At 40.0% G+C, this 15,037-nt stretch overlaps 1 protein-coding gene across 1 annotated transcript in view; it reads right to left on the bottom strand.

Annotated features, from left to right (window-relative positions):
• Positions 1–15,037, bottom strand: part of LOC124274466 — a 30,165-nt gene extending 15,128 nt beyond the window's left edge. The window contains exons 1-10 of the mRNA XM_046709827.1: positions 14,355–15,037; positions 9,531–9,642; positions 7,883–8,044; positions 5,757–5,933; positions 5,485–5,558; positions 4,308–4,505; positions 3,529–3,626; positions 3,378–3,441; positions 2,148–2,291; positions 1,368–1,820 (exon numbers count right to left, since the gene is read on the bottom strand). Coding sequence (XP_046565783.1) covers positions 1,698–1,820; positions 2,148–2,291; positions 3,378–3,441; positions 3,529–3,626; positions 4,308–4,505; positions 5,485–5,558; positions 5,757–5,933; positions 7,883–8,044; positions 9,531–9,642; positions 14,355–14,780 — 1,578 coding nt within the window. The 5' untranslated portion in view covers positions 14,781–15,037 and the 3' untranslated portion in view covers positions 1,368–1,697. The remainder of the gene's footprint in view (positions 1–1,367; positions 1,821–2,147; positions 2,292–3,377; positions 3,442–3,528; positions 3,627–4,307; positions 4,506–5,484; positions 5,559–5,756; positions 5,934–7,882; positions 8,045–9,530; positions 9,643–14,354) is intronic.

Below are 15,037 nucleotides of genomic sequence, written 5' to 3'. Positions count from 1 at the left end.
ATTAGGAGCAAACCAGTCTTAAGTCGATAAAACTCACAAAGCCAGTAATCACACATACACTACCAGTAAGCATCAACTTCTCAAAGACAGGCATTTTATGTCAAATCAAAACAGCTAAATTCTCATTTAATGAAAATATTCCAGTTATGCCATAGTCAAACACAACTGAAACATTCTATTTACCATGGCGTCAAAGTTCGGCACTTAAGAAACTGTCAATGATTACTGAAGGACCGTTCATAATTTATGGCTCGGGGTGGAGGGTGTGATGATGATTTTTATGGATAAGCATGTACAATGTGAATTACCCCACCTACAATTTATGTACAAACTCAATGGCCCCCCCTTCCCTTCCCATAATTCTAAGCATAATTTTAAACACATTTTTATGTACAAAATTGCTGACAACCCCACACACACCCAGTATGTGTACAAAATTGATACCCCCTAGCTACCCAAAACAAAATGGGTGACACCCCCCACCCCACCCCACTCCCTTTAAAATCATCATCACTCACCTAGCCATAAATTATGAACGGTCCCTGACCCAGACAGACATTGCACCACTGCACAGGCACGCAGTAATATAACTTGTAACATTTGTACATTCCAGCAAACAAAATATTACAACCTTCTACCAAAATTCACACAGATTAAAATCTATACAAAGAATGGCTGAGATGGATTCGTCAAGTTTTATGCGAAATGACCAGTGAAGTTCCAAGTGGAACACCATGCATGCATTAACATGGGATAAATATCTCATTTATAACATTCTGAGTATTAATATCATTCTGATATACAAAGTTTCTGTGATGTTCCGATATTTTAGTTTCAAGGTCGCCTGATATGAAGGACATTTCATAATACAGTTTCTAGGAATTCTGATATACAGTGATAAAAACAACAAAAAGCAGTAACATTACATGCTCACATGATGCATATCAGTGGAATATCAGTATGGTATGCTGATATGTTTTCCTTTACCAAACATGGAACACAACTTGCTGTGCCGAGGCATCAATTTTCATGTTGATTTCTGGCAAGGTAACAGCAAATCTGATTATTGATCAGGATACTTGGACATCATTTATCAAATATACTCAAGTTTTTAAGCACTTGAGTTGGCAAGGTTTTATGTATCTTGTGAAATATGGTGGCATATATCAAAACATAACTTCATAACATGTAACCAGTGATGGTATAACATATATCATAACACATGACTTCATAACCTGTAACAGATGATGGTATGACATATATCATAACACATAACTTCGTAACCTGTAACAGATGATGGTACAACATATATCATAACACATAATTTTGCAGCAGACATGTATCAACATAAATTGTTAAGATGTAACAGATAATGGTATGACATGTCTCTTAACACATAAATTGTTAAGATGTAACAGATAATGGTATGACATGTATCAAAACACATAATTTTCTGACACGTAATGGATGATTATAGCATGATATGTGTAGAAACACATAATATCTCATGGTACGACATCTATCATAACACATAGAGTTTTAACAGACGATGGTATAACATGTATTATGTATCATAAATCACATTTTGTGGAGAATTCAGGCACACACTATCCTGGTCATGTAAAGAACACAGGGTGTTTGAGCAGCAGATGTGAGCAGATGCACTTCATTGATGACAACCGTCAATATGTTCAAGCTTACGAGTTGACCGACCAGTCGTAATGCAAGTATGAGACCTTGAACTTCTTTGCTGCTAGCACCTCCTTCAGCTGGTCCTTCTTCTCACCTTCCCCCATGTTCTTGTAGACCCACTGTGCCACCTACAACATGACCACACTGCATGACATCATGACAACACTGCATAACTATACGACACCAATGCATAACAACAAGTCCACTCCTTGACCTCGAATAAGAGAACACTATATTACAATGTTGTAACACTATGTAACAACTTGACAACCCTTCTGCAACATGGCAAGCCTAAATATTACCCTGTGTTCATAATAACACCACAACACAACCGTCAACTTGACTACCACACTTCACAACTGCCTCCATTAATCATAGTGGAGTCAACATTGGAAAAAACAATTACAAAAAAAGTTACAAGAATGGTATAACTGCCACAGTTTCGGGTGACCCACCTCCTCACTGTTTTGTCCAAAGTCCACCCCATACCACTTGAATATTTGTGAAAGAAAAAGCGTCTTCTTGGCCACGTCAACCTGACAGCCATCAGGACCATCTAGGAACGCCTCCGCAGCCGTCTGTAGCTGCTCTATCACACCCTGGGGAGACATGATCGACATGTGAGTGTCACATCATCTACCTTGTTGTACATAGGTAACTTTACCGATTGTAGAAACTGTTGTAAATACATGGCAGTCATCGTTACTGGCTGGAGATGATTGAACTTCTTGCTGACAATCATGTCAGTCTTCATGATTAACATGGCAGGCTTCCTGAAGATTCAGGATGGGACAGTTTCTAGAGTGCAGTGTTTCGGTTTGGAAATGACTTCATAACAGACTCATACAAAAGCACTCATGACAGACTTCTTCACCATGTGTCACATTAAGTTCCTCTAGTATCTGTCACACACTGGAGGACAAGCTGCCTGTACTGTGTCACATGCCTTACCTGCCACGTGACCTATATATGACATGTACTACATGACCTTCAGGTGTGTCATTTGACGTATATGTGACATGTCATATCAGTGAATGAGTTAGGTTTTATGTCGCTTTTAGCAATATTCCAGCAATATTACGACGTGGACACCAGAAATGGACTTCACACATTATACCCATGTGGGGAATCAAACCCGGGACTTTGGTGTGACAAGCCAACGCTTCAACCACTAGGCTACCCCACCACCCCTCATGTGACCTACATGTGACATGTGTCATCACCAAACTCTGATGTGTGTGACTTCCTCTGGTGCGTGTCAAGTCAAGTCAAGTCAAGTCAAGTCAAGTCTTTTATTTCGTATGAAGGCCTTCGGCCCATATACCAATATACAAATAGTTATTACAATGATGAATGTTGCATAGGTACACTTTAAACACGCTTAATGTAACATAAGAGGCATGATGAAATACAAATATATTATCCATTAACCAGCCGCTGTCGTAGCTCAAAGCTCAAACATAAATATTTACAAAGATTATTTAATAACTCAGTTGATGCAGAAGATAATAATTGATTGAATTTATAGGTAGACGGATTGTCGTTGTACATTTGTGGCAAATAACAGTTTCTTAAATTATTGTAGCATTCACATATAAGTATAAAGTGAAATTCATCTTCTATTCCTTTATTACATATGGGGCAAATACGTTGATTAAAATCAACTCATGTAACCTATTACCCACCTCTGGTGTGTAGGTCTTGATTGGTGGGCAGCTCTCTGCACCAACACCCCAATCATGTACTTCACTGTGTTGAAGAACTGAAACAACACCCCCAATCATGTACTTCACTGTGTTGAAGAACTGAAACAACACCCCAATCATGTACTTTCACTGTGTTGAAGAACTGAAACAACACCCCCAGTAATGTACTTCACTGTGTTGAAGAACTGAAACAACACCCCCAATCATGTACTTTACTGTGTTGAAGAACTGAAACAACACCCCCAGTAATGTACTTCACTGTGTTGAAGAACTGAAACAACACCCCAATCATGTACTTCACTGTGTTGAAGAACTGAAACAACACCCCCAGTAATGTACTTCACTGTGATGAAGAACTGAAATGGTCCCGCAGGAAGAACTTCCCATTGTTGACGGCTTAAATGACATGTTTTCTGGTTTCTTATATATGGAGCCTGCCACTATGTTTGCGATCTACTCAGCTATTATTAGTGAATGTTAGTGAAAACTCAAAAGGGAGTTCCCAATAGGAAACTTCCCCATAACAAATTCCTAAAGGAGTTCCTCATGGGAAGATTTCCAGAGGCATTTACAGGCAATTATGAGTCCACAGAAACCTGCGCTTGTGATAACAGGGGACATAATCCATGTTTTATGCAGAAATGTGCGTCCTCAACACACAAATGTATAAAATGGACACATAAAAAATATATATTGAATCCCCAAGGCCATACCCAAATACTCACTGTACAAAATTATTGACAAGGACTATAGTTGCTGCTATCAAAGAAAGCATATAGAGAGTTGACACACTGAGGCCTCAAACAACAAAGAAACACACACAAACTGAAGTATCCCTCTAACAATTTAGGTTGAACACAATGTTCCAGCACCACATGACTACTTTAGACCTCATCATGTACAACGTACCTTATAGCGTTGCCACAGGTTGGTGGCGGGCCCCTTGACAATGTTGGCATGGATTACAAGGGCGTTATACACGTTGACGAAGAAGGCAAGTTTCTCCTCACGAGTCGCGTCAACAATCTGGACCCGTAGAAGTTCCTTTGTGAGCTTTGTGTAGCGCTCAAACTCACTGCTACCTCCGATCCCAGCATAATTCACTTTCTGTAATTGTTCATAGAAAACACAAGGTACTTCAAAATGTGTCATTAGAGGCACATTCAGTGACTACACAATATACAGATTGGTAATAAAATCGTATTGAGTGGCATGCAATCTTGACAGATGCATTCATTACACTTTAAAACAAAATTGTAAGCAGCTTTTTAGATTTCACAATCTAACAGTATACATGCAACCTGACACCTGGGACCAGTTTCATAAAGCGATCGTTGCTCTATGACAGTCACAAGTTCACGTTAAAGTATGGGAGTTACGATCATCTTAGAGCTACAACTGCCTTGTGGAATGGGGCCCTGGATCCTAGAGGTAAACTGCCAGGCTGCCATCAACATGTAGCTCGATCTCGGGTTCCAGCAGGTGAGTTGGTGTGACAGCATATATAGTATAGATGCTCATGCTGTCAATCACTGGTTCAGACTAGTCACATGATACCACTGTATACAGTGTTGGGAATCGGAAACCAAAACCACTATCGATTATCGGAGGACTTGTGGTGAACAATTATCGACTATAATCAAAATATATACATTTTTAATGTAATCACCAATTTTAAGGGGTTTTCCCCAGGTTTTTTATAATTAATGTTTTTTTATAACTAATACTGTCATGCAATGAAATGCATGCATGCAAGTAAGACACTGGAATTGTAATTAAACAATACAGGTGGTTAAAATTTTACAATGCGCATAGCTTTACGCTGTTGAGCGCATGTTTGTTCGTGAATATTCATCAAATTAAATGATTAGTATACTTAATTCAAGGGTGTTATACAAAAACAACAAAATTCCGATTAATCACAAATATTTTTGTTTTACAATCGATAATCATTTGTAATCCTTCTTTCGATCGATTTTTTATTTTTTCGATCATCGGAACACCACTAATTATATAGCAGCATGATGCAAACCATGGTATAAAACACTCACTCACTCATTCACTCGAGGAAGTATATGCGACATACCCGACCGTCCTTGGACAGGAAGGCATTGTACAGCTTCAGAATGAGTTTCCTCAGTTCGCCTCCAAGGTCACTGGCTGGAGGACAAAACAAAGCAAGTCAGTTGACCGTGGTCAGAATGTTCCCTTACATTAATGTGTGTTGGACAGAACTGAAGCTGTCAATAGTAAGTTTTCTACAAGAGAACTGAATTCTCAATGCACCATTATCAGACTCAACATGACAGTCAGGTAAGACCATGGAACTGACTTCGCTGTTTCCTGTCCCACACTTACCTTGGCGTGGTTCACACTCCGACATCTGTCCAATATCATTCAGGGCGACAGAGTCGTCATCATCGAGCAGGCGATAGTACACCTTGTCGTCCCGGAATGTCTCCTGGCCAGTCTTGACCTGGTGGCTGAAGTGTTTGTCCACCAGCTGCTGGCCCATCTCCACTGCACGATCCCGCTCTGCATCATCATCATCATCATCATCATCATACACAACATAACCTACAACAACTTCACCTTAGTATAAGCAAAGCTACCCCATCCTCCATACCAATAACATTCTTTCTGTCAGCGGGGCGGTGGGGTAGCCCAGTGACTAAAGCGTTGGCTCGTCACGCCGAAAAACCCGGGTTCGATTCCCCACATGGGTACAATGTGTGAAGCCCATTTCTGGTGTTCCCCGCCGTGATGTTGCTGGAATATTGCTAAAAGCGGCGTCAGTCAGTCAGTCAGTCAGTCAGTCTTTCTGTCAGCCTTGGCTACAGGTCTGGTTGTCTGGAGTTTGCCATTAAACACAATCTGTGCCTTGAGTGAGTGAGGTGAGTGAGTGAGTGAGGTGAGTGAGGTGAGTGAGGTGAGTGAGGTGAGTGAGGTGAGTGAGGTGAGTGAGGTGAGTGAGTGAGGTGAGTGAGTGAGTGAGTGAGTGAGGTGAGTGAGGTGAGTGAGTGAGTGAGTATGGTTTTACACCGCTTTCAGCAATATTCCAGCAATATCACGGCGGGGGACACCACTAATGGGCTTCACACATTGTGCCCATAGGGTGTGCCTTGAGATATCTTTAAAGGTCACATGCAACCAAAAAATCAAACATAATTAAAACACAATTATCACTTATTCATGACATATAATATACATTGCTGGTTACGAAAAAAATATATAAACAAAATTATAAGCGTACAATCGCAAATCGAAAGAGCAAAATTGTGTAATCCGGTTTACTTCCCAAGAAACGAAGCAGCCGGGATACCGAACCCAGTCAGAGAGGGTGGGTGTGCACTCAAGTGTAACGGCTGGTTCATTTGCAGATGCCTTCACGGCTAATTGTGTGAATATATAGAGAGAAATGTTGGGTTTTGTAAATACATGCTCATTTTTTGTGTATAACATTTTGCAATCAACAGACATCATAACATGTCATGTGTTCAAGTATCACACCTGCCTGTCTGTGTAATTACATAATGTGACAGAGACCGAACTCGGGCCATAAATCAATGCATTTTGTTTATGGTGTATAGCCTGATTGGTGTTAAGTTCAAATTGCATGTGGTCAGTGATAGCAGCTGTGTATTGAATATTGTCATTAGCAGACAGGCAGGCAGACACACAGGTGTCAATAAAACAAGACATTGAGTTTTGTCTGTTCCAGCAATATCTATATATCTATATCACAGTTAGAAATTCTGCCCACGCTTAAATAATGACATTGCTTTTAAGCATCGAACTGAGAAAGGCTACTCCGGTAAGAAGAACGGTGGTGAAATAGACAAATGAAATTATATAAACAGTTAATTTACTGTCATAACATACAAAAACGCTACTGTGAGATATATCACAAAACATTAGAAAAAATAGCTCACACCAAAATAATCACATTGTATTCACCCGAACTCCAAGAAAGTGAACTCTATTTACTTGCGACGTGCTACGTGAGCGCGAGCCCAGCTGTTGAAAAATGAAATTTTATAAAAAGTCTGGGGAAAATTAGTGTCATAACGTTTGAACTCGATTTTCGACGTTTTTTTTCATCGCGTTATTTTTCGACTTTATAAGTTGAATTTGCATTTTTGACGATTTGTTTCGGTATGTCCATACCGAAAGGTATCAGAATCTGCAAAGTTGTGTTTTACGTTGCATGTGACCTTTAAGTAATTAGGGTCATATATACTGTTATTATTACTAAGGTTTAGTTAGGGGTTAAATATTATTTGAAAGACTTGATATACGGCTCAAAATTCACTGACATAGTATCTCTTTCCCTCAAACCCTCATGAACAACACAATATTTACAGAACAATTGTGAAAATGCTGATGAACCATACAGTTCCATTCATATTATTGTGATGAAGTGATGTTCAGAACGTGTCAGTGCTGTAGCAATCAATACTGTAACATCAAGAGCACGCTCTTACCCAAACCCTTATTCTTGACAACCCAGTCCACAAACTCTTTCCCCATGAAGGACTTCTTGTGGACGGTGAGACCCTGACGATGGTCAGCAATCAGGCCACTCTGTCTCAGTTCCTGAACAAGTCTTGCATACTCATCTGGCTCACATGTAAAATCACCAGTATCTGAAGAAATATACATAAATCACCATGATAAATAATGAAACTATACCTGCATTCATTCTTAAATCTTTCTGACCAACTTCAAGTTTAACAAACTCTTCTGGTGAACTTCTTGAAACACTTACACTTCTGCTTAACTTCTGCAGCACTTACACTTGTGACTACCTCATGCAGCAGACGTAGACTTATGACATATTCAATACAGAGCATTACACTTCTGGCTACCTCCATGCTGCACACACACTTCTGGCTACCTCCATGCAGCACTCACACTTCTGGCTACCTCCATGCAGCACTCACACTTCTGGCTACACCTATGCAGCACTTACACTTCTGGCTACCTCCATGCAGCACTTACACTTCTGGCTACCTCCATGCAACACTCACACGTCTGGCTAACACCATGCAGCACCCACACTTCTGGCTACCTCCATGCAGCACTTACATTTCTGGCTACACTACCTCTATGCAGCACTTACACTTCTGGCTACCTCTATGCAGCACCCACACTTCTGGCTACCTCCATGCAGCACTCACACTTCTGGCTACTTCCATGCAGCACTTACACTTCTGGCTACCTTCATGCAGCACTTACACTTCTGGCTACCTCTATGCAGCACTTACACTTCTGGCTACCTCCATGCAGCACTTACACTTCTGGCTACCTCCATGCAGCACTTACACTTCTACCTTCACACACACACTTCTGGCTACCAGCATGCTCACACACTTCTGGCTACCTCCATGCAGCTGGCTTATGCATCTCTTACACTTCTGGCTACCTCCATGCAGCACTTACACTTCTGGCTACCTCCATGCATGCTTCTGGCTACCTCCTATGCATCTCTTACACTTCTGGCTACCTCCATGCAGCACTTACACTTCTGGCTACCTCCATGCAGCACTTACACTTCTGACTACCTTCATGCAGCACACACACTTCTGGCTACCTCCATGCAGCACCCACACTCTTCTGGCTACCTCCATGCAGCACTCACACTTCTGGCTACCTCTATGCAACACTCACACTTCTGGCTACCTCATGCAGCAGACATAGACTAATGACACACTCAATACAGAAAGTACATTTCTGACAATCTTCATGCAGCACTTAACACTTCTGTACACTTTTGGCAACCTCCATGCAGCATCTACATCTCTGATGACCTTCAAGAAGTACCAACACTTTCAGCAAACTACCTGCTGCACTAACCAAAGATAAACCACAGAAAGTACATGCTGAAATCTTTAAATGCAGCACTTAACACCAAACACACTTGGGTGAAACACACAGCATCTCAAACATCTCTTATGAGCCCTTCAAAAGTACACACACTTCCAACACACTACCTGCTACACAAAACCAAACACCAAAACACACACACAACAAAACACACAACAAAACACACAAAAAACAAAACACACAACAACACACACTACAAAACACACAACACAAACAAAACACTACAAAACACACAACAAAACACACCTGCATCCTCCACAGCAGTGCTTGGGTCCGGCAGTTGAGGGGCATCTTTAGGTGGCTGATTGTTCTTTACATCTTCGATCAGCTCATTAAGACGTGTCTTGTCTTCAGCAATCTGAAACATCACTTTATACTTTACAATCAATGCTTTTTAACTACAAGAGGTATATCTTTTCCAAGCAAACTTAACATTCTTGCCATGGGATCGTCCTATGTTATTGGTAAAACTAAGAAGACACAACCTCAAGTTAACCCTAACATTTTTATTCATTTCTATTTTGCATCCTGCTCCTTAGAAGGGGACAAAAATTATCTGGAACTTTATAAAGCCTAACCACTAGGTAAATAATACAGAGTTAAATAACATTGTAACTTCATAAACTAACAATATCTACATTGGTATGTAATATTGTATCTAGCTTTTTCGTTGTACACACTAAAATAGATAATAACATGGTTTAAGACAAAGATATACTAAGGGAAAAAAATAAGGGATCACATGAAAGCACAAGTGTTCCTTTACGTGTTTCCAGGTTTCTTCACAAGCTATGTGATACAACGCTTGTGAAGAAACCGAGAAAAAAATAAAGGAACACTTGTGCTTTCATGTGATCCCTTATTTTTTCTCTCAGTATATATACATTCTGGGATAGACACCACCACTGATCTGTTAGTCCATGACAATTGAAAGTCAAAAGGCAGGACTTGATTAAAAGAACTTGACATGCACCAGGCACATCTTGACATGAAAACAAAGTTGCACCAAACAAAACCAAATTATACCTTGCTCAAAAATGAAATTACAAAATCTGAAAATAGGTGGCTCTGCTGCCTGTGTCACATATTGATTACTCACACCTGTAAAATGTTATTGGAATGTGCACAAAATCTTGAAGTAGCCACAGTTTGATTATGTCAAGCCTAAGATAGCATGACAAAGTACAAGTTATACAGGATGAGTGACAGTATGGTACACACACTTGTGAGTGTGATGAAAGATAAACTTTGTAAGGACAAGTAGGGTTAGTCAAACACAAATTTGAACATTTTGAAGACACGAAGATTAGGTTGCATTTTTCCAAAAATAGATTGCACTTCATGTGTTACATATCACAGTAGACTGACTGACTGAGTTTGGTTTTACGCCGCTTTTAGCAATATTCCAGCAATATCACGGCGGGGGACACCAGAAATGGGCTGCACTCATTGTACCCATGTGGGGATTCGAACCCGGGTCTTCGGCGTGACAAGCCAACGCTTTAACCACTAGGCTACCCTACCGCCCCCACATATCACAGTAGAACCCACAAAGGATATTTTTCCTACTAAATCTAGTTATTGCCATAAATGCTCATGCTGTTGATCACTGGGTTGTCTGGTCTAGACTCGATTATTTAGAGACCGCCGCCATATAGCTGGAATATTGCTGAGTGCGGCGTTAAACTAAACTCACTCACTCACTCACTCACTCACTATTGGCATAACTCACTGGCCCCAAATGATCTGTCAACTTGTTGAATATGAATAATGGTCTTCCATGCATGCACTAACAGGTTTGTTAGTTCTAAACAATGTGTCTTGTGAACGGTATTGATCATCAGCCCCAGCTGCATCCAATAACCAAGTCTATATATTATTTAGAAACAGAATCATGTACAGTGATATCACATTATCATGGACTACCTTCCATTGATTTATTGCATTGGACCATGTAACATTATACAAGCAGATGCTTAATGACACCATGGTGTAGTATCAACTTTCAGCTTGTTACAGAATATCAATAATCAATATCAGTATTCTTTGTATGGTTCAAATGGTGTCCAGGAGACTGTATTGATTTTAACTGTATATAGCATGTGACTTAATGTATTTACAAAGACTGTTGTGTCCAAATTTGATGTGTTAAACTTATTGTTTGATCGCTACATCTCTATATTCACCAGTTTTGGTTCTTCAGCTTCAATATAACATTTTCTTACCATATTTGTTCACACATTTCCACATAAAAGTATAACAATTTTGAATTTATCTCCAATATATTTGTGTGGTACACATCTGTACATAGTGATCCCATTTTATCATTTAGCTGTTTAACATGTTTAAATAATGTCATTTGTATATTTCAGGAAAAACAGTAACTAATATATATTTATTTGATTTATTTCAGATGTATGATTTATGAACAATCAAATCTCTTTTCAGGCTGCATAAGATATTTAAGCAGTTGTAAGTCAAGTAATATCATTAAAGCTCTTTTCTTTTGTTAAGTGCACTGCACTGGGTAAGTCCACTTCAGTGTAAGGTAGATCAGCTATCAATCAAAGTATAAGCCTAGATGTTTTAATGATTGGCTAGTTTTGAATTTGGTGTCCTACTTTTAAACCCTTTGTTTTAACATCTGCATTTTACACACAACAATCTGGACTTGAGTACTGACAAGATCAGACACTGAAGGGGTTAGTAGTTACTACATGTATTATTATGTTCTTGTTATGCCATTCTAATGTATAGATCACTCTATATCAGATAATGTTATGTTTAAACATGTCACACAAACTTTGTGTGTATGTGTGTGTGTGTTGAGTGATGTGTACAAGAAATATATTTGATTGTATGTGTGGTTTTGTTGATCAGGTACTAACCTGTATTGTTTATTACTGAATGGATAATAGTATAGATGTAATGTTTAGATGTGTAAATAAATTAGTACTCATGGTATATTTTATATCATGAACAGGTTGATGCATCATTGTCACATTGTCAGTTGCGTAGACCGCAACACCCCCGTGGGAGTCACAGGGTACATATATTTACATCTGTTTATATAGTATACATATTAAGGCTGTAACGATTCACTCGCATATTCGTTGAATCGAACCGTAGCCATTCATGAATTCAATTCGTTATTCGTGGTAACCAGAACCGAATACTAACGAATATCTACAAAAAAAATTAAGGGAGCACGTGTTACTTGAACCCTTGTTTACTTTTGGAAAGTGAGATGTGCAAGAAGGGATTATGTACTAGCCTTGCAGTAGCGTAAGTCATCTGAGTTTGCCAAGGCCTCACATGGTACTGTTGATTAACTATTACATACCAAATTTTTAGTGTCAGGAGATCACTGGTTATTGCTGTGACAAATTAACACTGTCAACATGGGCGTCCATATTGTGCATAAATAACTTAACTACAATATTGTATTCGTGAATAATTATTCGTATTCATTACCCAATATTCATGATATGTATCATATTCGCCACATAGTGTATTCGTTGCAGGCCTAATACATATATATGTATATCCTTTATATCATAAACACATTGTTCTGATTAATTGAACATAACAACATGCCATATCTGTATTGCACATGTAACTGCAACGCTTAAGATATGTCCAGCTTATACAAACTATTAATATCTGTATCGCTTATGATTATGTGATTTGCTGCTTTCAAATTAAATTTGAATTAAGAAAGATTTACCCGTAAGCCCCGTATTTATCATTAGTATTAGTGAGTTCACATCCGTTCTGATACATGCTAACACCACCCTAACCCTACCCTTTCATTTTCATTTTCACTACAACACCAATTTACACGTTGACATTTCAAGCGGGGATTACAGGCAGAACTCTTACCTCGAATTATGAGATAGGAGAAACTACATTCTTATAATCTCATTTATTGTTACAGGGTGTCAGTTTATCACTCACAAGTTTGTATCAGAAATAAATAAACAGACCTCACACCCTGGCATGTGCATCATGATTACTTCACAACTACACATTAATGGCTATTACATTTGAACAAGAATCAAAGGCATGGTTATGGGTGAACCATTCATACAACTTTTGGGTTGTCCATTTCCTGCTGTTTCCTGTCTGTGTACTACATTAGACCTTCTCTAAGGTAGTCAGTGTGTTCATTCATTTTCACCAGGCAATTTAGGTGCCATTTTGACAAGTCTCTGTATTACCTGATTTGTTTCTGCACAGAACAGAAATAAGCAGGGAGGTAGTAGATTCCCCTGTACATGTCCTAGCACAACACCAATACATTAGGCACAATCCGAAGGTTAATAGATCTTACTATTAATCCTAGCTAACCACCAAACACTTCCCGTGACCATTCACTACCCATAGACACCCATCCACCCGACCATACCCACAAAACACAATAACAACTATTGTGCTCCACACACAACACCAATGACTTAGCACAACGTGCATATATACTCTATATATAATCTGGAAACACATAAATCAATCTGTGACTCAACACTCAAACCACCCAACCAAATCCTTCACAAGCATATTCAGGGTCCACTTCAGGCCTGCTGCCTAGAGTGTCTAGGTCTGGGGGCGGTGGGGTAGCCCAGTGATTAAAGCGTTGGCTCGTCAAGCCGAAAAAACCGGGTTCGAATCCCCACATGCATACATTATGTGTGAAGCCCATTTCTGGTGTCCCCCGCTGTGATGTTGCTGGAATATTGTTAAAAGCGGCGTAAAACCAAACTCAGTCAGTCAGTCTAGGTCTGGTGTCTACTGTATCCAGGACAGCTGATGCCTTTACTATACCTCAGTTAAACCCTAAAACCACAGTAACAACTGACTGCTTAGCTCTACCCTCACCCACCCATGTCTTCATACCCCTGACACACACCACTGATAATCCCAGACCCTCTCCATAACTCACTCTCTTTGCAACATACACCCCACAAACAGGTTAATTAATTATCTTACTGTAACTCTCACCTCACCCCAGCCTACCATGTATATATAGCTACCCCTCGACCCACCCCACCCTACTGACAGTCACGCCCTCACCAGTTTTTGTAGGTCGTCGTTCCCACCGACGTGAACTGCATTGAAGAATATCTGCGGCACCGTCTTCTTCCCCGTACGTGTCTGCAACTCCTGACGACACTGTGGGAACTTGTCGAGACCGACATCAGAGTATGGTAACCGGAGTTCCTGCAGACTGTTCTTGGCCCGCATACAGTGAGGGCATCCGAGGATGGAGTACACGATAACACGTCCTTTCAACTCCATTGCAGGTAAGTGTTTGAATGCGGATGTAAAGCTCTGCGCAGACGACACGCGCGACAGTGCCCGTATTGACTGCCTCGCTAAGTAAAACTGCCGATTCACGATTGGAAATACGAATTGCCATGTCATTGTTGATGCGAGCTGTAACCATCGCAACAACATAAAAGTGCATTTGCATATAAATGCACACAATGCCGGACGCATGTAACGTTTCTGTACTCACGAGCCAAGGGACATAATCCAGGCACCAAAGACTGGCACGCGATTCGTATCTTGAACCAATACGGCTATGTCAAATGCAGGTACAGATCGTTGATCTGGGCTCGTGATCACTCACCCACCTGTCTGATGATAATAATTCAATCTCGTCAACACAAATTGGCAAAATATTTGACGTGATTTCAATGAGATTGAAGGGCAATCGTGCTGCGAGTAGAGCACGTTTTTCATAAGAGGCTAGG

The sequence above is a fragment of the Haliotis rubra genome, unplaced genomic scaffold (genome assembly GCF_003918875.1).
Source record: "Haliotis rubra isolate DU_JTF1 unplaced genomic scaffold, ASM391887v1 Scf191, whole genome shotgun sequence".
NCBI classification, from domain to species: Eukaryota; Metazoa; Mollusca; class Gastropoda; order Lepetellida; family Haliotidae; genus Haliotis; species Haliotis rubra.
This window is presented reverse-complemented; position numbering and strand designations above follow the sequence as displayed.